This window comes from Harpia harpyja, chromosome 20 (genome assembly GCF_026419915.1).
Source record: "Harpia harpyja isolate bHarHar1 chromosome 20, bHarHar1 primary haplotype, whole genome shotgun sequence".
NCBI lineage: Eukaryota > Metazoa > Chordata > Aves > Accipitriformes > Accipitridae > Harpia > Harpia harpyja.
This window is the reverse complement of record NC_068959.1, coordinates 20,071,191-20,093,811: the sequence shown is the minus strand read 5'-3', so window position 1 is coordinate 20,093,811 and position 22,621 is coordinate 20,071,191. Positions and strand designations below refer to the sequence as shown.

The following is a 22,621-nucleotide window of genomic DNA, read 5'->3' as shown; positions in this document are numbered from 1 at the left end:
TTGCCTAGCCTCTGCAGGAGAAGGTTTCATGCTGTTGTGGTGAGCACGCCTGTGCTCAGCCATCCCAGCTCAAGTACCAGCTGTGCCCAGCTCACTGCCAAGGGCACCTTCAGCAACCTTGGGACATGTATTGCTTCTCACTGCTGTGTTTCCTTGCTGCCTTCTGGGTGTTGCGTCTCTGGACTCCCGAAGGAGTCTTATCACAAGCCCTGGATATGTCTGGCTTATACGTCCATCTGGACCGAAAGGAGGTGCAGGATTTGTGTACTTCTGTAGGGTAGATGTTCCTTATCTCTGGCTCTTTTGAGGCGAGGGTCACACTTAGCACCTTTCCGCCTGCTGGGGTATGTTAGACGGGTCTTCAGCCAACTTCCGAGTGCTCTGGGAGCTGTTTGTCCTCCATTCCACCGTTGTACTCTTCCCATCATTGCCCTGGGAGAAGTTGTTGAGGCTGGATGGGGTGCTGTGATGCTGCGGGGCTGCAGCACTGTCCCTGGGCTGTCCCTGTGCTGGAGGGGCCATGGCTGTCCGTGTGAGTGCAGGTATGGCTGGAGATGAGAGCAGTGGTCGTCATCTGGAGGAAAATCACCTTGGGGCCAGGGGTTGCCTGGGGGCAGCTGACGGTTTTGGGGCTGATGCTCTTTGCCTGCATTGACTCCTGACTCTCCAAAATCAAAGCCCAGGCCAGGCCACCAGAGATGCCATCGCTGCTCTGCAGGAAGAGGGGGTTGGCCAGGTGGGTCATTTCCCACCATATTGAGGGGGACAATAACATCCTGTTGCTGCAGGAGGAGAGACTGCTGCACCTGTTGACGTGGTGAGGATGGGGGATAAACACATCTTGGTACATGCATCAGGTCCCACCTGGACCCAGGAACTGCCAGAAGCTGGTTTGCACCCAGGGATGCTGGGGCTACTGCAGTGCCAGCACGCGGGGGTCTTCGGGTGCATGTGTGGACCGTGCTGTGAAAATCTCTTCTGCAGGAGGATCCTGAAGCTCCTGGGTTTGTACTTTCTCCTTCCTGCCCTCTCTGGGCAGGTCGCAGATGTCCCCCTCCTCGGCAGGGTGCCTGCCGCAGCAAGCGGGTGACGAAGAGGAAATCAAAGGTGGCTTTCAAGAACCCCCGTTTTCCTGCCTTGAGGTCAGCCTGGTAATTGCAGTCAGGAACCTGCACACCAGATCTGCCACCTCCGAGCTGTGGATGACTCCTAATGGTGCGAGAAGCAAAGCCTAGATGGAGCAGGGAGGGTTGGAGACATTGCCCGGCACCTTGGTTGACATAGATGAGCTTAGTGTTTTGCTGTATTTCTGGGAGCCATGGGTTTAATTCAAAGCTGCTCCCTGCCCAAATCCATTTGTCTTCTGTTTTTGTTTTTTTTATGACCCTGTCTGCCTCTGTCTCTCTTATTTCTTGGATGATGCTTGGCACTGGCTGCTCCAGCAGCTTTCTGGTTGCAGTAAGAGCTGTGTGTTTTGCTGTGGCAGGGATGTGTGACCTTTGTCTGGCCTCAGTGCAACTGCTGCTTCAAAGTCGAGCAAAGGCTGAAGTGCTGGAGCTCTTCCTCGGAGCTCGAGACCTGGGATCAGGGATGTAGACAGCCAGTACGTTATGCTCTGACTGTGAAAGCCCTGCCAAAGAAGGGGCCTGTAGCATCTAACCTCTCCACCACCTTCAAAGATGTACTGGAAGTGGCTTTGCAAAGCGTCTGCATGGCTGAGGTGCCCCTGCCTGGGCAGCCGGTACCCAGGGGCAGCACGGACAGCAGGCAAGGTTTGTTTTCGTCTGCCTGCACCTGGGCCAGTTCTTCACATCCAGACCTGAAATTTTAGCCTGGTTCTTGCAGACAGAAGGATGCATTTAGCCATTTATATAACCCTCGGAGAAAAGCACTTCAAGCAAGGGTTGTGTGGGTGGTGAGACGAGGCATAATTTGTGATTCAGAGGTGCTGGGAACAAGCAGGACCTTCCTCCAGGTGAGCTGGAGGGCTGGTCCTGCAGCACAGAAGCATTTAAATAAATCAGCATGTTAACAGCAAGAGAGGAGTGGGAGAGAGGGGGAAAGTGAGAGCCGAAATAAAAGGCTGTTAAGGAATAAATGTGATGCAAAGCGAGAGGATTAATAGCTGCAAGGGAAACCCAGGGGAAGGCTCCTTGCCAGGGGAGGACATGGGCATGTGATGGGGTGATATGGACAGCCCGGCGGGCCCTTCCCCAGCCCTGTTGCCATCGCTTCAGGCTGCATCAGTCATGTGCTGTGTTTGAGATGGCCTGCATGGCTTTGCATCTTCTCCGTAACCCCACAACTGTGGTTGGTGGGAGCTGGAGGGGTTTGCTCTGGGGTCGCGCTGGATTGACGCTCGTTCATGTCCACTGTGGGGTGCTGCCCCAGACAGACCTGGAGTCTGTCCCACCCTGCCATGCCCCACTCTGTTGGTGACCTGCCTTTTGCTTTTTTCCCTGTAGCAACCCCAAAGTCCAGATAGAAGCAATTGAAGGGGGTGCGCTGCAGAAGCTCCTGGTTATTCTGGCTACGGAACAACCCCTGGCTGTCAAGAAGAAGGTGAGCAAGTGGGATGCACCTCTGGGTAAAGCTGCTTTTGTGCTGAACTCAATGCAAGTGCTCCTCGGGACATCACTGCCATCGTGAGAGTGTGGGACCCTGCGCTGGTCCCCATGCTGGGTGGGCTTTGCTCCCCATGGGTACAGGAGAGTGGCCCTGGGTGCCGGACCACCCCCAGCAGCCCTGGCTGGCCGGTGCGTGCTGGCCTCCCAGCACTGTTGGTCTCGCCCCCGCTGCCAGCAGCAGCACGCACAGCAGCTCTGCCTGCCCCGTGGGGGACAGGGCTCAGTGCTGCGGCTCCTCTGGGAGGAAAGGCGAGGGTCCCTGTGGCAGGCATAACCATCAGAGTCTAACAAACATGGGAGCTGACATTTGGAAGGAGCTAATTGCTGGAGCCAGCCCCGTGTCCTGCCTTTGGCGGTGGCTTTGGAGCAAGCCGAGCAGCGCCGAGAGCCCCCAGCCAAATGTGCAGTGCTGTCTGTCGGGGTGGGGGGTTCCTCACTGCCTCCCTCCCTCCCTCCTCGCTGTAATCCCTGGAGCATGAGATCTCATTACCCTTGCTTTAGCGTGTGATGCTCCCTCTGTTTACGGGCCATAAAATTACCTGGCTGCTCCTGAAAACCCAGCCCCATCGTTTAACACGGTGACCTCTTCTGAGAGGGGGTTCAGTGGGGCAAGGGCACCACCAGCTCCTTCGTTCATCTTTAATGCACCTGCTGTTATGCAAACAGTGGCGCACTGCCGGTGTTTTAACAAGCTCCTACAAACACATTCCCCTTTAGTCCGTGGTAAGGGTCCTCCCGCTAGTGAAAGGCACGGGAGAGTTTGGGGAACCCCTTTGCTTTTGGCCACACGTGTAAGGAGGTCCCAGCCAGAGAAGTGCACCACAGGATGCTCCATGCTCAGAAACTCCTCCCTGGAGTGCCCATGACTCAAGCCGGAGCTTGTTTTGGGGTGGGGAGGGATGGCTGGGCATGCAGAGGCCCTGACCAGCATCACTTCAACCCCTGGGTGGTTGGGTACAGGGCGATTCTTTCCAGTGAGCCTGAACGCGTCCTGCTGGCAGCACCTGCAGAAGAGTGAAAGGGATGAGCTCAGTATCGTCCACTTTCACATGTGACCTTACGAGAGCCTCTGAGGGTTGAACCCCCTTTTCCAGGAGGACAGAGGTTTTTAATTTCAAGTTCCTATGCTGTGTACGGTCTCCCGTCTCCAGGCCAGGATCCCAAGGACAGGTCGGTGCCCTAGCCCCTTCCCACACCAAGCAGCAGCCCACAGCTCCCGCTCTGGTGGGTTTTCTGCCCCAGCGCTCACTGCAGTGTGCAGCAGCGAGGCCAAAAGTGCATTTCTTCCCTCCCCTGTCCTTTGGCCTATGGTTAAAAAAGGAGACGGAAACATCCTCCAATTCACCAGTGGCAACTTGGAAGATGGAAAATAGAAACAAGTGGGACCGGGGAAGACATGGCTGTCAGCTCGGATCTGTCCGAGGAGAGTGGGGATGCACAGTCCACCTCGGTGCGTGGAGGAGCCGGCTCTAATCGCTGGCAGGCACCCAGATGAGCACCCCCATCCCCACTCAGGCAGCAGCCCTGCCCCGGGCAGCGTCAGCCCGTCCCCTCTGCAAACCGCGGTTGTCAAAACCAGAGGAGTGTAAGATTCAGCCGGTTGGCCCCTAATTGCCTCCTCGGTGTTAACCCCGTGCCGCTCAAGGCAAGTGCGGGCGTGCTGGTGTCTGACTGGCGGTGCGTGATGCTGCACCGTGACAGACGCTGTTTTGGGACTGTGTCCTCGGAAACATCATGATCTTGTCCTCCATCCACGTGGGTGTGATGGAGAGGTGTCCAAATCATCTTGAGAGGATCAGGCTCTGCTGAGCGGTGCTGGACCCGCCTTTGCCCTGTCCTTAGCCCGTAGCCGGGCTCTGTGCCGAGGACCGGTGGGGGCAAACTGTGAGGAGAAGCGATGGCATTGGGTCTGTTCAGGTGCTGGTCACAGGTCCCTCTGGGTTATCATTCTAGCGAATGCGGTGACAGTCCGAGTTGGAGTCTGGGTGGAAGTCACCCAAGTTCAGGCAGCCTCACAGCGCCGGGGAGGGTTGGGATCAGGAGAAAAGGGGGCTCTTGGAGATGCTCCTCAGCAAGGAGAGGTTTGAACGCATCTGCCAGGGAGCTCTGCACAAATGGTTTGGAGCGTGTTTCTCCTGTCCCTGTGGGATGCCATGAAGACACCGCGCCAAATGCAGCGACTGTGGCCACTGTGCTGACGGACCTCTCTCCCCACCTCAGGCTCTCTTCGCGCTGTCCTCCATGCTGAGACACTTCCCCTACGCCCAGCAGCAGTTCCTCAAGCTGGGCGGCCTCCAGGTCCTCAGGAGCCTCTTCAGGCAGAAAGGGATGGAGACCCTCCATGTCCGTGTGGTGACGCTCCTCTACGACCTCATCGTGGAGAAGGTGAGGAGCCAGGAGGGAGGGGACGGGACCCGGCCAGGCACTCCCCACCTTCACCCCCTCACCGAGCCAAAGGGGCCGTCGAGCATCGTCATGGGACGAGGGTGAGGAGGGGCCGATCCAGCATCTCCGTGCTGTTGGGATGAGTTCCCTCCAGCCCATGGGCCACTGCTGTGGGGGACGAGTGCCCGGGAGAGCCCAGAGCACGCTTAAATCTTTATTTTTTCATTAAACCGCCATCGCCGTTTCCACCCGAGGGTGTTTAAATAACAAAATGGCAAGGACCTGACTAGGGAAAACAGACACCGGACTGCAGTGAGCTTGGCTGCGGCATTCAGCCGCCGGCTGCCAGCCAAGTGCCCGGGGACCAGCCGCCACTGCTGTGCCCCTGCCTGCTGGAGAGGCCCTTGCCTGCCTGCACATCCCTCACTGGAGCCAAGCCCGCAACGTTAAGTGTTTTATTTTCAAATACCTTGGATTACTGCTGTAAATGTCAGTTTAAAACCCGTCTTTCCTTGCCATCGCTCGTTGTTTAGTCTGCGCGTTTCTCTTACTCCAGAGAATGGAAATTAAATCCACTTTCACTCAGTTTATAGCCAATTTGCCCTGCAGATTATTACTGCTGTAATACTTGGGTTTCAGGCACCGCAGAGCAATGTCTGTGTTTTAAAACAGTTGTTTTCCAGGAGACTTTGTAAAGGTGCAAATTATTTTAGCAGGTCTGAAATCTTATCAGGTGCTGGCTTTAACACGCAGCAGTCCTGTCTGTCTGCTCGCATGGAAAGGGAGCGTACGCGGGCATTTTACCTGAACCATTCCTGTTCACTCCTGCTGCACGTTTTATGGCCGCCCCTCCAGCAGCCCCATCTGTTCCCAGCTCCGCTGTGGCTGGGGGCAGTCTGCAGGCTCGGCAAATTCTCATGTTTATGTTAAAACAATTATTTTTTGCTGCCTTTTGGACTGGGAATGCCGTCTATCAATTCCAGCCGCTTCACGGAGGAGACGGGAGAGCCCTCGGTGCCTGGTGGGGAGGAGGGCTGTCTGAGTGGTGGTCGCAGATTTGGGGTGGGCTGGGCAACGGTCAGATAGATTGGTTTGAAAATCGTAAACTGCCATCGGCAGCTCTCTGCGCTGAAGCACAAATTGCCGGGGCTCTGAACGGCTTTTTCTGCTGCCTTCTTTTCTTTTCACCCCAAATCCTGCCTGACCAGTGGCAATTTAGCAGGCAGCCCTCTCGGGGGACTGGGAGTGGGGACATCTCCTCGGTGTTGTCCCTCCTTGTCCACACTGTGTCCTGTAAATCAGTACAACCAAGCTCCCTGCAGCAGCCACCCAGGGGACAGCAGGAGTCTATTGCCAAGCTGATGAAGAGGTCAAAGAAAATGTTATGGGTGCCCTCGGGGACCCAAGCGGCCCCCGGGGACAGGATTTCTGCTCACCAGCCTCACAGAAGCCCTCACCTGCCTTCAGCAGTCCGGGGCGAGCAGCTCTGTGTTACGCAGAACTAATTAGTGAAGCACAGCCAGAATAATTATCACAGGAGCCACCAACCAAGCTGGGAGGATCCACTGGGGGAGTGGAGCCTGTTTGGGGAATTTCACGCTATCAATAGCCACTCCACCACCCAAGCCCCCAAGGGTGTCAGGGTGGTGGTGGGAGGTTTTCCTTCCTCCTCCCGGCCCCGGCGCTGCTCGGGGCAGGTCTGTCGCTGGGAAGGGAGCCGGCAGCCCTGCCTGCCCTGGTCCCTGCGGGCACCTTTCTGCTCTCGGCACCATCCCTGCAGGATTTCAGTATTTGGGGTTTTCTGGACCAGGCTGGGAGGGGAAGGTCTGGCTGTGGCTGAAGGAGACCGAGATGTCCATCTTTTTCGCAAGAGCAGCATGAAGCCAGGTGGTGGTTTGTTAGGCACTGAAGGAGCCTGTCCAGCAGCCCAAAGCAGCAGACCCAGAGTCTTTACAGATCTTCTGCTGAACGTCTTTCCCCTTGAGTCCCCTTTCAGGGCCATGTGGTACTGAAACCCCTGGTCACCAAGAGTTTTCCAGGGTGGGCAACCAGCTTCATGCGTGGGCAACAGGGAACCAGGACACAACCTCGTCTTGGTTTTCTGTTGCAAGTCATTTTCCAAGGCAGGTGGTAGGGGGTGTGCGTCCTCCTCTCCCATGATGTGTCACCTCGTGGGAGCAGTTGCTTTCTGACAGGGATATTAATCCATGTTCCACCACTTCCCACAGATGCTGCTTGAGGACTCGCAGCACGGAGATCAAATGGAAGAGAAAATCCAGCAGTACCGGCAAGTCAAGCTGGTCCCGGCGGTGGTGGAGCAGGACTGGTGCGTGGTCGTTTCCAACCTGCTGGCCATGCCGGAGCACGACACTCGGGAGAAGGTCCTTAAGATGGTCAGCGTGCTGATGGCCTTCTGCAAGGAGCGCTACCAGGGGGACCAGGCCCTCAGCACCACCCTCAGCCTCCTGCGCAGCGAGTACGAGGAGCTGGCGGCAGAGGAGCAGAGGGAAGGTGACAAAGAGGGCTATTTCAAGGAACTCCTTGGCTCTGTAAATACCATCATTCAGGAATTAAGATGAAAAGAACTGTAGATTCAGTTCAGTTCCAGATAATTCAGGGCAACAGCGTGAGTTTTGATGGCACCAGTGTAAATGCACTTTTGAATAAACTGCTGGACTAAATGAGATCCCACCACTGGGCAAATGTGCCAATAGCTTCATTATTAAAACATACGTGTTTGGGGGCATGGCTTTTTTTGCATGGGGTACTGCTGGAAAAATAGAGGTATATACTTTAGAGGGAATGAGGTAGACTCTCAGCTTACGTTGCCTCCAACCATGGTACCTTATGAGTGTTCTCAGTGTGTCTGCAGGCTTATTTGGGGTGGGCAGGACTGAGGGATGTGGGACTGTCCTTGTTAGGCAGCTCTGCTGCACAAAGGGAAGCGTTTGTTCCCACAGCTCTGATCTGCCTTTGTTCTTGCCTGGCGATGACCTGCGGTGTCTGTGATCTTTTATTTGCTTCTGTATGATGCATCTCGGCACTCAGACAGCACCGTTTGCCTTTGGATTATTTTGCGCTTGTATGGGAGGATGGAGCGTCATTTCCTTGAAACGTTGGTTGGAGGGGCTCTCTGGAGGTCTCTAATCCAGCCTTTGCTCAGAGCAGGACTATCCTTCGGTCAAGTCAGTGTGGCCGTGACCGGCTCGAAGAAGCCCAGCTCCACCACCCGCTCTGCGTAGGTCACGTAGCTCCACTGTGGCAGCTCTCCTGCAGCCCCTCTCTGCTTAGAGGCCAGCCATGTCCCCATGGGCTGGGTGTCAAAACATCTATCTAAGCCATGGAACCGCTCCTGCCATCACAGGGGCGAACCAGCCGGTGAAGCAAAGCACGCTTTGCCCTACAACAAACCACTGAGTTTTTCTGCTTGCGTCGTTCTTGTCTTGGGAGGTGGCTTCCAAGATGATCTCCAGGGAGTGAGGCTGGCCAGCCACAGAGTACAGCACGTTCTCCTTGCTGAGCTGGGCTGGGGCCTCTCCCTTCACACACCTCTTCCCGTTGCAGCTTCTCCTCTCTCTCCTCTAGGCTCAGGTCCCCTTCCCCCATGAACCTCCTCTGAGGTCCTCCTCACGCCGGATGGTCCGTTGGGGAAGATGTTCTGCCCTCTCCTTGTTGGGCTGATTCTTTCTCCCCACATTGTCCTTCCACAGGTGAGGAAGAAACCAAAGTCTTGCTCAAGGCTTGGGCTGCCCAGCCCCTGGCCTGGAGATGACTGCCACCTCCTGCCATCAGCAAAGAAGATTATAAAAACTAACTTTATTCATTATTTTGCCTGTTTCATTAGTTACCCTCTCCTTGTTCTGAACCCTTTTTGGGGAGGATTTGAGGGGTTTTTTAATAAATCAATTCTGTTTCTCATGAGTCCCCCTGTGAGAAACATGCCGAGTGGGATGCTGCAGTGAGCCCAGCGAGCTCCATGGTGCTGCCCCGTGCCTGGGGACGGGCACGTGGCCCCCCCCGGCCACCCTGCCCAGGGCTGTCCCGGGCCAGTGCTGGGGCTTTGGCATCATGGAGAAATGGGCATTAAAGGCTGGGTGGTGGCCCCTGATTTGAGAGCAGAGGAGAGGAAGAAGAGGAAGAGAAGAGCTCCACCATGCTCTCATCTCCTGGTGCTGTGGCGGGGGACACACCACCTTTTCACACCAGGCTTTTATCTTCTCTTGGCTGACACAGCTGGGGTGACCGGTGCCCTGCGTGGGGACTGTCCCCAGCCGGTGCTGCGGGTGCTATTCCTCTGCGGGGGGAAGCCCCCACACGCTGGGTCCTCGGGGCAGCCGGCAGCAGAGGTCAACCCCACCAGGATTTGGGGTCTGCAGAAACAGAGCAAGCAGCATGGTGGTTTGGGGGGGGAATGCGCTCGTCTCGCTCCCACCCTGCAGCTGGTGTTTTCCTATAGCGGGATGCCCGCACAGGGCTGAAATTCGGTGGCAGCCAGCACGTTCCCTGCCGCCCCCTCTTTGAGGGCGGCTTTGGCAGGGGTGGCAGTGGCTTTTTCTCCACAGGCTTTGCCCAGCAGCGTGATGGGAGGCCAAGGCAGAGCGAGCGCTGGGACGTCCCAGCGCCGGGCTGCAGAGCTTTCGGGCACAGAGCGATGCTGCGGCTGCCCCTGCACCGGCCGGCGTGGGCTGCCGGTGGAGCACGCTGAGCGTGCCCTGCTCCCGGCACGGCGAGGAGGTGATTAGTTATAATTCCTGTATTCACTTTCAGAATTGCTTTCTGGCAATAACAGGTATTTCAATCACCGCTACTCCTGCCGCCGGCTTAATGGGACCTGGGGGCTGCAGCACCAACGTTACCAACATAAGTGCAGAAAAAATAAATTAAGAAAAAAACCACACACACCCCCCCAGCTGGTCTCCACCATCCCCAAGCTGGGCCAACGCAGCCTCACAGGGCTTTGCCACCGCCGGTGACATGCCCACGCACCAAACACCAGTGGGACTTTGCGAGGGGCTGCGTGATTTATGCCCCACCCCCCCCCCCCCCCCCCCCCGCTAACCCAGACAGGCACCTCCCTGCAGCCAGCGCGGCCCTGCAGGCAATCGATCAGACTATTTCAAGGCTATTAGTCCTTCTTGATGCTAAAATATTTCTGGCTACTGTTTACAGCGTGTCAGTTGTCGCTGTTAAGTAGCGGGGCTAATTATAAATACTGATTTATTTTTTTTCTTGTCCTTCTCAGATTTCGATTCAGGCTGTTTTGCTGGGATTAAAAATGATTTTTTTTTTTTTTCTGAAATGCATTTCCCAGCCAGGTCTGCCAGGGTTTTTGCTTTGTAGGTTAAAAAAAAAAAAATATCTCGGCAATAGCCAGGACAAGCTTGGGAAGGGGCTTTTCTGTGCAAAGCCTGACCCACCCCCCCCATCCCAGGCGATGCCCTGGAGAGGCAGGTCTTCAGCTGGGGAGCAGAGCTGGCGCATGGAGTAGCAGAGCATGGATTTCTTCAGCCGTGCTTGCCCTTGTTGCTGTTTTGCAGCTCGATTTAACGAGGTAGGGAAGGTTTAACACCTATTTAAGGGCTGAGCAGGGAGAAAAAAAAACAGCTGGACCAACCCTCCCTGTTCAATACCAAAGCCAAAACCCCACTCCCTAATCCTGTAAGTCTTAAAACCGCAAAGTTCCCAAGCAGCAGCCCGTTTGGCGTGGGTGCTGTGACGCCTGGGTTGGTCGAAGGTGCCGGTGCCCTCGGACGCAGCTCTGCGAGGGCCCGGGACCACCGCGGGCATCTCCGCCGGGTCGTTCCCACCCGCCGCGGGGGTCTTGCGATGAGGGCTGGCTCTGGGAGGGGGAAAAAAACCCAGCCTGCAATTGCTTCTGGTCTCTGCCCTTCCAATTCCCCCCACCATGTGCAGGTGAGGTGCTGCTGCGCGGTCCCGGCCGCAGTGCTGAGCACGGGGGTGGCATGTGTGGGTCTTGCTCTGCAGCAGCAGTTGCGGCTGAAGGGTCATGACACCCACTGGCAGTTTCCCCTCACACTGGCAGAGTAGTGCAGGTGAGGAAGCCCACAATACTAAAAGGAAGAAAGAAAAAAAAAAAAAAAATCCTGGCATTGCTTATCACAAACCCTTTGGAAACTTGCTGAAGATATTTGTGGTGCAAAGACTTTTTGAGGTCCTTGGACAACATCGATGCACGGTGACTTTCACATCCAGCAGCTGTGTCCAAACCCTGCGACCTCCCTGCCCAAAGGGCTCTGTGCTGTGGGGGATATGGGGGGACAGGGACAGGACCCCCCCCCCTCCACTGCCTGGGGCACCCCCACAACAGTGCTGGGGTTTGCTGGAGCTGGCCCCAGCCCCTGCAGAGCATGGCAGCCCCTTGACTCTGGGGCCAAGGCATTTTGGGGAGGCAGTCGCACTGGGGTGGGGTGTTACCAGTGCTAGCTGGTCAGGGTCTCTGCCTGACACCCCCGAGAGCTGCCGTACCACAGCCAGCCCTGGCGGGGGGGGGGGGGGGGGGGGGGGGGGGGGGGGGGGGGGGGGGGTAGATGCTAAAGGCCATCTCAGCTCTTGCCCAGAGCCATTGCACCCCCATGGCCCTGGCTGCTTGTCGTACTAAGAGTGAGAGCCCCCCCCACACCTCCTCCCAGCTGGGGGGGTCCCTGCGGCTGGGGGTGGGGGTGTCCCAGCTGTGCTGGGGTGCAGCAGCCCCTGCACTGCCAGGCACTAACTGCTCCCAGTGCAACTCCCTTTGGTGGCTGAATACAACAAATTAACACAAATTACCTGGAAATATCGAGCATGGCGTGTGTTAAATAAAATGCAGACAATGACCCAGGCAGTTCAGCTCCAGCAGGCAACCCCCCCAGCCCTCTGCAGCAGTCTCCCTCTCAGGCCCAAACTGCTGAGCCAACCCCCCCTTTACCAAAGCAGCTCCCCCTTTATCAAAGTCAAGGCAGAGAAATCCCTCCCGTGCTGGACACCCTGGGGATGAGCACGATGCAGGCAGGAGCAGCAGAGCTGGGGGGGTGACTGGCACTGTGGGTGGCCCTGCTCCATGTCGGGGGGGGGGTTGACCATGGGGGTGCCCCTGGGCTGTAGCACCCAGGGCTGGAGGTGCTGTGGGTGTCGGGGACCTCCACGTCCAGGCTGTTGGGTTCTGTCCCTGCAGGGAGCAACGGGACTGCTGCCGGGGCAGTGGCGGGGGGAGGCAGTGGCAGCCACAGCGTCTCAGAGGGCACCCAGGGCTCTGCCGTAGGGCAGCCACGGCCACGGTTCAGCCTTGGGGGCTGCAGCCCGAAACGGGGGCAGCCTGCCCTGCCCTGCGCGTCCCCGCATCCTCGGAGGGTGACAGAGAAGCGCAGGCGAGCGCTGGGCTGATTTCCGCGTCCATAAATGCCAGCCCAGGCTGGCGTCCCCGCTAATGACAGGCTTGTTCCCAAAATGGCGTTGCTGGTCTGCAGCCCAGCGTAATGACAGGGCTGCTGCCCTGCTGCCCGCCTCTCCCTCGGCGGCTGCGGGCAGGACAGGGACCAGCCCGTCCTGCCCGAGGTGCTGGGCACGGCCGGCCCAGCCGCGCTGCCGGCGGCACGGGGCGCGGGGCATCGTGGGCGCACCCCGCTGCGGTGACGCACGTCCCGCTGACCCAAATTCCCGCAGCACGGCACAGCACCTTCGCTCACCGCTATGCCCGCCACAGCAGCTCCCCCGCACCTGCACCACGGTCCCGGCCCAGAGCAAGCTGGGACTGGAGGGGTCCTGGGGCAGATGGAGACCCCAGGTAGGGCTCACTGGACCATGCAATCTGGCAGGGGAGGAGGTAGGATGGGCACTTTCGTCCTTGATTTTGGAGATAACGGGGTCCCTCTGCCCCGCTCCCTACACCCCCAAGGTGGGTAAGGCATTAAGCAGCAGTCTGTCCGGGCTGGCATTGCACACACGGCCACACGTTATTTCCTCTTGCACCCACAAGAGCATCAGGAAGGTCGTGCTGGCTCAGCCCAAGCCCCCCAACCCCAAATCCTGGCATGTGGTGGGCAGGGAGGGGGCTCAGAGCAGAGACCAGCAGCTGTGCTACCCTGGGCTGCTCCAGCCTCCAAAATCCACAGCACAGGGAAGTCCCGAGCCTTCAGCACTGGAGCACCTGATGTGCCTTCGTGGATTTTTCCTTTTCCCACCCATTTGTTGGGGGGTTTGAACCCACCACCACCTCCTCACCGCACCCCTCACCACCCTCTCTGCTCTCACATGTAATTGCATATTTGAGGTTTGGCCACCTCGGCTTTGAAGCCCGTGCTTGCTGCTGCCCATCCCACTGTTAGAAAACGCAGCTTAGAGTGCTTTATTCCCTTCTCCGCACCCATCCCATCCTACCAGCGGGGCCGGTCTCCGAGCCAGGCAGCAGCAAAGCTGGTCTGAGTGAAGGGAGAGGGCTGAATGGAAAATGCATTCGTTAAACAACATTAAACCTCAGCGCAGAAACCTTCACACGCAATTAAAGCAGCATAAATTCTACATGGCTTGATTCACCACTGAATTGAATTAAGAGCACTTGAAAAATGGAATAAGGCTATCTCCTGGGGATTTAATGTGGTTTCACTAATACACTTCAAAGAAAACGCAGGTTCATCTTTCCTGAGCATCCTTACGCAGCCAGGTCCCCGCTCCCAGGGCGGGCAGGAGGGCTGCGGGGCTGGTGGGCTCAGGCCTGGCCTCACTGGGTGCTGCCAACCCACGGCAGTGCAAGGAAAACCCCAAATCCTTCCTGTTCAATAACTATTTCCATGTGTTTCAGGCAGTGACCAGGGAGCAGCCATGGCCCGGAGGTCCCACAGCCCTCCCCTGCCCAAAGCTGCTGTGGGTCCCCTCCGTCCCAGGCCCCCGGACCCCCGTGATTTCTTCTCCTGTTAATTGGAGAGGGACACTGAGCAGCAGGGGAAGGGTGGGAGAGGCTCCGCTCACTGCCCACCATCGGGGAACGCGACCTTTCCCACCTCGTACCTGCACAGCTTTTACAACCCGACACGGTCGCGCTCACTCCCTCGCGGTAGAGGAGAGCGTTCCCCTCCAGCAGCCACAGCGGAGACCAACTGCACAAGCCCTTCCCCAGCGCTTAATTACATCAAGCAGTAATTACTGTAATTCTTTTCAATTGGCGCTCTAATAAAGTTACAGCTTCACTCGCATCCGGACCCCCCTCGCTGTGCAGCGCAGCACCGCTGCCCTGAAGTGTCACTGCCGGTTTCACACGGGAGGTTTTGATTAAGACTGAAATTATCTGACACATCGGGATCAGCGTATTTACATATTTTTTTTTTAAACTACTGAGCCGCCCGCTCGCAGGGCCTCAGGTCTAGCGCTGAACAAGCCAGAGGCCCCGTTGCTGCTTCACTTGGGGCAACACGAGTAGGAGCTGGTGCTGCTTCTGTGCTGGCTCCTGCTGAGCTACCAGGAGTTTGGGGTCCGCTCTGAAAGAACAAATTGCCACTTACTGGCCCTCCCCTCCTCCAGGCCCGCAAGACCAGCCTTCCGTCTACTCGTACAAATGTAAAAAGCACCGTCCACCCCTGCCGCGTCCTCCCTTGCAGCAGGCCGCCCCATCCGTTTAACCAAGCTCGCCCGCCTGACTGATGGAGCCCGTTTGTAGAGGCAAGACAGAATTCACCCTGGGTTTAAGAGCAGATCTGTGCTGGGCCAGCGTCCACAGCACCCGCCCGCAGACAGGGCTCGTCCTGGTGAGCAGCAGAAGCGCAAGTGTCGATAACCACGTACCAGCTATTTATGCTGCAGCACAGAAACTGAAAACTGGATTTAATATGACACTAAATCCTCCCTCTGCTTTGGGGAGACACGGTTTTTGCTTTCCCCCCAGCCACTTGCTGATGCGTTCCTAACCAGAGCAATTAAGTTACAGCCATTAACGATTTACCTTGATGCACCTCTCCTCCACAAACCCAAACGCAACTCTCAGAGGAGGAGCAATTCTTGGCTAAAACAGAGCTGGGGCTGTCGGCCTCCCATCCCCCCTCGCAGCCAAGAGGCACCAGCTTCCCTCCCGCCTCCTGCTTCCCAGCTGGGTTTTCACACCAGCCTTCATCAGGTGGAACCATATTTTAATTTGTTTGCCAACTTGATACTCAAAGTTTTTAGCATAAAATAAACTAACATTTATTTAAAAGCTAAGTACATACAAAATTCCTCTGTACATCTTAACATATGGCTTGTTTTATAAAGCTCATTAATAGATTGCATTTTGGGGGGAGTAGTGTATGTATTTTGAAGAAAACCACTGAACAGCCCAGGGAATGTAGCCTTTAAGACAACTGTATTAATACCAGGAGAGAAAATAAAAAAACCCCCAACCATATCATATAAAAGCAGTTCATAATTATATATAAAGCAAGATCTACAGCTTATCTATGACATTAACCCTTGAATGTCAGTGGAAGCAGCACATTAGCTTGCCCTTCAACAGGTGCCTGATTAGATGTTAAAGGTGTATGAAAACAGGTAGATAATTCAGTTGTTTATTATCTGTACTCAAGAGGCTAAAATGCTTGAAAGCATAATAAATTTGGCAAAAATATCCCAAGAACTATTTAGCTTAATTCTGATCAGCATTTTGGTAAAATGACAGCAATAACCTTGATATAGTAAATTATAAGCTGATCAAGCTAAATAAAATTATAACATAACACTGCCAAGGCTCGGCTCTAAAATTTAGGTGCGGTTTAAAACATTTAACTACAGAACAGGCTGCTTTCCATTTTAATGGATGCTTTACAGAAACAGCAAACGCAACTTTGACCTGCGCAAGTGCTTCTTCTCGAATACTGGACTTTATTGGTAAGAGTAAAACACACTGAAATTCATAAAATTTAAATAAGACAGCGAAATTATACCTCGTAGCTATAGTTATCACAAATAATGTATAGTCTAAATTGCAGCCTGAGCAAACACTATTTGCTGGGTGCCTTTGGAAGCCCAAGGCAGGATGCAGAGCAATTATGAGAAATGAGTACAAAGCCGATTTGCATCTGAATGCCGGGGAGGGGGTGCAGGGGCGGCTGGGAGCCCGCTCCATTCACAGCACCACAATACACCAGCTGGTAAAAGCAACTTTATTAGTGTCCCACAGCAAAATACATTAGTAATTTGTTACCAGGCATTAAAATTCCCGTCCGGTGTCATACAGAAGTAATCAGCCGCCTCCATGATTGTATGTTTTACTGGATTTGCTCTGGGTGCTCCCCCAGCAGAGGCGCGGGTGAAACCCCCTCCGAAAAGGCTGGCGGCAAAGTAACCCACCGGCGCTCCGTACGCCGGGCACGCGTGGAAATGACCCGTCAGGCGAACAGCTCCAACGCAGCCCAGGAGAAGCAGCATCACATAACCAACGCACCACCAAGCACATCTCCGAACACGACCCCCTCCCTCTGCGACCCCCAGAAAAACCCAACCCAGGCAAGGGTATATAGTTTTTCCAGGTATTTTCCGGCTGTGGTCGCACCCGTGGCAGTGCAGCTAGCGTCTGCTGTATCTTCATACTCCTTTGAGTGTACAGAGCTTGTTCCCTGTCTGCCCCAACAGTAGGACTATACTAACACATACAATACTTAAATTTTTTTTTTTTTTGAGTGAGAAGATCTAATTTTCCTCTCTTGATCACAATGAAAAACTGCAGTCTCCAAGTAGCATGATTCAACTATTAGTGTTAACCATTAGTGTTACTGTAAAATCCTCTTTGGTTATAGAATATTTTATTTAAAGCAAGATTATACAAAACAATTTTCTGCTAGAAATACACCCCTGAAATCTAAAAGCAATCTAAATTAACACACTTCCGCAGGCTGAAGCTATATTGATAGGACTTATAAATTTGAGTTTTTCCCCATGTAATCTAAACAAAGTTATCAAAATTATATTAAGTAAATACATTTTGAGGAATAGTAAACTTTTGAAAAATCCTTAGAATATTAAAAGTAGAGTTCTGGAAGTAGCAGTAGTGGGCTAGAGAAAAAAAATAACCAAGACAGAGACCTCTCTTTAAATACTCTCCATCGCCTTGAATTCACTGAGAGCCTGCACTGGGTTAACGTGTTTCTTCTGGGACGCTCTCTTGATTTTAGTTTGGGTTTCATCTTGTTTCTCCCTCTTGACCAGGGGTTTCTTCTCCGGAGCCTTCATCTTCCAAGAGACGGCGGGAAGATTGAGCGAAGCCATGCCCTGGGACTTCTGGTACTTGGTCGATGCCACATAGGAAGCCTTCACAGTTTGCACCACCGCGTTCATCAGGTTCTTGGCTGCTTGGATAAGAGACATGGCACTGTCCACCTGCCAACAGTAACACACGTGTTACATGCCATCACAACACCACAAATACAGCATTCCAGAAAACACGACAAAAGCACTCAAAACCTGATTTTTCTGCGTTTTCTTTTGAAATCTGAAGTTCCAAATTCGAGGTGGTATTTTTCTTTGGACACTAAGTGGTAAAAACTCGACTTGGGCTACCAAAAACAAAAGTGCAACATTTGCCCATGATCCTTTTCCATATTAATGGCAATCAAAAACATTTGTACTCTGCTGTTTGCTTTTGTGACTGTATTTGGTTTGCGTAGCACGGTTTTGGTAGCGAGGGGGCTACAGGGGTGGCTTCTGTGAGGAGCTGCCGGAAGCTTCCCCTGTGTCCCACAGAGCCAATGCCAGCCGGCTCCGAGACAGACCCACCGCTGGCCAAGGCCGAGCCCATCAGCAACAGTGGTAGCGCCTCTGGGAGAACGTACTTAAGAAGGGGAAAAAAAACTTGCTGAATTGCAGCAATGGGAGAATATGTGAGAGAAACAACCCTGCAGACCCCCAGGTCAGTGAAGAAGGAGGGGGAGGAGATGCTCCAGGCGCCGGAGCAGAGATTCCCCTGCAGCCTGTGGGGAAGACCATGGTGAGGCAGGCTGTCCCCCTGCAGTCCATGGAGGTCCACGGTGGAGCAGATATCCACCTGCAGCCCGGGGAGGACCCCACGCCGGAGCAGGGGGATGCCCGAAGGAGGCTGTGACCCCGTGGGAAGCCCGTGCTGGAGCAGGCTCCTGGCAGGACCTGCGGATCTGTGGAGAGAGGAGCCCACAGAGCAGGTTTTCTGGCAGGACTTGTGACCCCGTGGGGGACCCACGCTGGAGCAGTGTGCTCCTGAAGGACTGCACGCCATGGAAGGGACCCACGCTGGAGCAGTTCGTGAAGAACTGCAGCCCGTGGGAAGGACCCACGTTGGAGAAGTTTGTGGAGGACTGTCTCCTGTGGGAGGGACCCCACGCTGGAGCAGGGGAAGAGTGTGAGGAGTCCTGCCCCTGAGGAGGAAGGAGCAGCAAAGACAACATCTGATGAACTGACCCCAACCCACATTCCCTGTCCCCCTGTGCTGCTCTAGGGGAGGAGGTAGAGAAAATCAGGAGTAAAGTTGAGCCCAGGAAGAAGGGAGGGGTGGGGGGGAAGGTGTTTTAAGATTTGGTTTTATTTCTCATTATCCTACTCTGATTTGATCGGTAATAAATTAAATTAATTTTCCTGAGTTGAGTCTGTCTTGCCTGTGACGGTAATTGGTGAGTGATCTCTCCCTGTCCTTATCTCCACCCACAAACCTTTGATTATATTTTCTCTCCCCTGTCCAGCTAAGGAGGGGAGTTCTACAGTGGCTTTGGTGGGACCCTGGCGTCCAACTTCAGCTTTAACACATGGCAGAGAGGAAGAGCCAAAAACAGGGCAGTGTGGAAGAGAGAGAAGAGGACCACTGAGGTGACCTCAGCTGGGACCCCACTGTTCTGGGGTGCCAGTGCCCTGCTCTGCGTGGGACCTCTGGCTTGTGAATGCCAACCGGTCTGGGGCAGGGTTTTGGTCTTGGGCAGGGTTTCAGCACCTCTGCTCAGCTTACACAAGAGCTCAGCTGCCTCTACACACCTAAATTCCTGTGTTGTAGACATCTAAGGAAGGTTTGGGGGAAAACCTTGAAGCCATTTCTTGTCTAGCAGCAAATCAAGTTGAGCAGGGGGGTGGTTGCTTTTCTTATGGCACTGGTACCTTCCTTTCCATCACACTGTGTTTTGAGTAGCACAACGCAGATCGGATCTATGCCCTCCAGCAAACCAGTGTTGTCTGTTTTCCTCACCCCAGTCATCACGCTGGAAAACACTTTCATTGCATTTGACTATTTCCATAAATCTTCACAGCAGGAAGAATAATATTAAATTCAATGAAAACAAGGAGGTACTTTTCTAAATGAATTGTCAGACTGCTTAGGGTGCAAGCTCTTATTGCCTTGGTTATAGCTCTGCTTTCACAAAACTTCTGTGGTATGTGGACGGTGCAGGATGTTAACACTGAGAATTTTACTTTTAGACAGGTGAAGTCCCTGGACTGGCAGAGGTCTTCACGTGACAGAAGTTTAACAATACTACTGGCAATATTTAGCCCCAGTGGACAGACTCCTGGAGAACAGATGAAACCAGGAGATAGACTACAGATGCCAGCCCGTTCACGTAACTAATTTATGGCAGAAGGGTATGTAAATTCTGAAGACACGGAATAACTGCAGTACTGGAGTACGTATTATTGCATAATGACACATCTACTTCTTTGACAGCATGATGCCTTCAGCCTTCCAGCTAATAGGACATCAGGCATGCAACAGAGACACACAGCAACACGTTTCATTATATCTCATCACTCGGCTCTGCTGTGCTGGAAATCCGAGCATGTGGGACTGGCAGCAGTGGGAGGTGCAGCAGAGAAGCCCATCTCCCCTGTGAAGGTGCTAAGCTTATGCAAGTGTGGTTCATCATCACCACTGCTTCTGCAGCAGGTTGCTGCAGACCTCCCTCGGCTACTGCTGTCCCAAAGCACTCATTCTACAATTCTAGTTTGTTTGCAGGGGAAAAGGATGTGTTAATAAGTTTAAGCACTTGAAATATCTAAATGGCAGAAGGTGGTAAGATTTTTTTTCCATTTGCTTTTAAGGATTCAGATAGCAATATTGGACTATCAACCATTTCTGTCCCTTCTTCAAACCTCTTACCTCAGTCATGACATGGATGTGGAAAAGCACCAGTCCAGGGCAAGGAAGAATACGCCAGAAGAAATTAAGAATTTAGCTCCACTTCCCTCCCCCCAGATATCCATCATACAGATTCCTCTTAGAGGAAGCATTTCATGAACCACAGTGAAAAAATTATTTGCTAGGTAATGGCTAGAACAAGGAAGCAGGCTGGCCTATGGCAGCTTTTGGCTGTCATAAAACAGACCAGCCACTAAAAATCCCTGCACTCTTCAGGGCACAGCTATTTTGAAATATTAACATCTCTGGAGCATTGCAGGGCCCCAGCATGTTCCAAGGCTGTGCAGAGACATGGGGTAGGTTTAGCTATGCTGATTGAAGTGATTTAACCTCACTAAGAGTGAAGAGCAGTCTGGAAAAACTGCACATTACACAAAGGTAAAGTGAATCTGTCTACACTGTTGAGTAAGGAAAAGTGAAGTCTATATTTTCCCCCGTTCAAACAGTAAGCGTTTCCTCCAAGAACAACGAGGCAGTGCAGGCAGTATTATAAACTCTGCATACATTAAAACTTTGACCGAATGCTCCAAAATCTTTTGTCTATATTCTGTAATGTTTAGCATAAAAGCTTAGCTTGGAATAATTGTTATCCCTGGAAGAAAAACTGCACAAACCGGACATGTCATAGTTCATACATACCCCAGACACAACCAGCTCCCCTCCGAGGTTTTGAACTTCAGCCTTCACTTTGCTACAGATGTTCAGCTGATGGCAATACAGTGCGATGCGCTGCAGGTAAGCTAGGAGGTCCTGCTTGCATGCAGAATCGGGGCACTGGAAAAACAAAGGTGAAGTTTTACTTTGCAATCACGAAAACTGGAACAGAAATCATTTAGGGAGAAACCAGACAACTCCATTCTGTAATAGTTAACGTGCACCAGAGATCGTGCCCCTTTCTGTTGAGCTTTGGTTTTCAAAGACAGCTGAGCGATACATGAGCATCACTAAATACATATTAAAAACCAGAAGCAATAAACACAGGCTATCAGAACACAGGGGCAGCCGCTGGACAAAATCACCAGGGCTCCTTTCAGCTGCGCAGCTGTCCTTGAGCTCCCTGCGAGGAGGAGGAGGAGGGCTACCTAACCTTTCCAGACCAGGCTTGTTAACTATAAAAGATCCTCCCTGTACACTGCACAGGACACAGCAGCAACGATTTGACATCCAAGATCTCAAGCTGCAACTAGCAGATGTTACCAAATCCAGCCTCAATTCTCAGTCTTGTGTATTTTAAGCTAGGAAATGATAAACCCAACAGTTACTCAATTATATCCAGCAAAGTAGATATTTTCCTGACTTCTGCTCCCATTTCTTAGCAGTGTGGAAACTAGATTCCTCACCAGGCATGAAATAAAATTTTTAAAGTGCTTGCTGAAGCACTCATCCGTAAGATAAAAGTAACTTTTTCAGCTTTGCAATTGAAAGACTACATAGGTACCAGAGACTGCAGTGCAGTTCAGAAAGCTGTTTTCTCAGACAGAAACGAAGGGCCATCTCTTGCTTTGCAGAGCCAAGCGGCAAGATGATTAATGAGCCAGTCTCACACTGGATTTCAAAACAAGAGGAGCCCTGCTGAGGGGCAGCCACAGTCCAAAATGGGATCTGCAAGCATAAGACAAAAAGGCTACGGGAAGCCTTTTACTACCCATGCCAGTCTTGCAGCATCTTCAAAAACAGCAGCGAGCATGGTGCCCAGCATCGCTTCTCCAAAGAATAACAGGCCATCTCAGGTCTACTGGCACACTCCGGCTGCATGAAGACTAATGAATAAAGCAGCTGCCATGCACTGAACTCCACAAACCCTTTGCCCACCAGACTCTCGTGCTGCTGATGAATAAACCCAAGGGCATGCGTGCCACGCTCCTGCCCAGTGCATGCAGCACTAGCAGGGCACCTATGGCTGCCTGCACCCCAGCATGGGGCACCAAACATCTCATGACTGGGTAAGTATCTGTGGAGGCTCTGACCTCCAGACATCGCCAGTGCAAGCAGTGTCCAAGATGGCAGATTTTAAACCAGTCTGGATATATTCATAATGGCAGAAGCTATTGCAACAGGGATGCAGGAGATATTACGGTCCAACAGGTCATGTTCTGGTGCCTGCAGGTGAAGACACCACGCTGGCAGCATATACATTTCTGACCAAAGCAGCAAGTTTAGAGCTGGGTGCTACATGCACACACAGGACGCCTATAGCTTCAATGTCCACGTGTTTTACATTGCATTGTGTCAAACACACCATTGCTTAAACCCTGATCTGAATCCCAGAGCAAGTGTGACTAGTTGCACTGCACTGCAAGCTCCCATGCTATTTCCTCCTCTGAAACAGCTACTTTGAACATCATCTTCTCACCTTCCCACCAAGCATTCACAGGTCTCCTGGACAAAACCAGTATCAGACTCACAATGATTCTTAAGTTTTCTGCTCTAAGGCAGGCAACATTGTACCCAGCATTATTTCACCTCTAGCACCGTTCCAGCAGAACAGGAATTCAACTGGCATTAA

The 22,621-nt window shown here is 53.3% G+C and overlaps 2 protein-coding genes across 7 annotated transcripts in view; one reads left to right on the top strand and one right to left on the bottom strand.

Annotated features, from left to right (window-relative positions):
* Positions 1–7,698, top strand: part of SIL1 (SIL1 nucleotide exchange factor) — a 105,183-nt gene extending 97,485 nt beyond the window's left edge. For all 5 annotated transcript variants that reach the window (XM_052816563.1, XM_052816565.1, XM_052816564.1 and 2 more), the window contains 3 exons: positions 2,466–2,562; positions 4,848–5,012; positions 7,241–7,698. In XM_052816563.1, the coding sequence (XP_052672523.1) occupies positions 2,466–2,562; positions 4,848–5,012; positions 7,241–7,591 (613 nt within the window). In that variant the 3' untranslated portion in view covers positions 7,592–7,698. The remainder of the gene's footprint in view (positions 1–2,465; positions 2,563–4,847; positions 5,013–7,240) is intronic.
* Positions 7,699–16,118: 8,420 nt separating this feature from the next.
* The window catches only part of CTNNA1 (catenin alpha 1), a 120,263-nt gene continuing 113,760 nt past the window's right edge, over positions 16,119–22,621 (bottom strand). For both annotated transcript variants that reach the window (XM_052816211.1, XM_052816212.1), the window contains exons 17-18: positions 20,755–20,889; positions 16,119–17,345 (exon numbers count right to left, since the gene is read on the bottom strand). In XM_052816211.1, the coding sequence (XP_052672171.1) occupies positions 17,058–17,345; positions 20,755–20,889 (423 nt within the window). In that variant the 3' untranslated portion in view covers positions 16,119–17,057. The remainder of the gene's footprint in view (positions 17,346–20,754; positions 20,890–22,621) is intronic.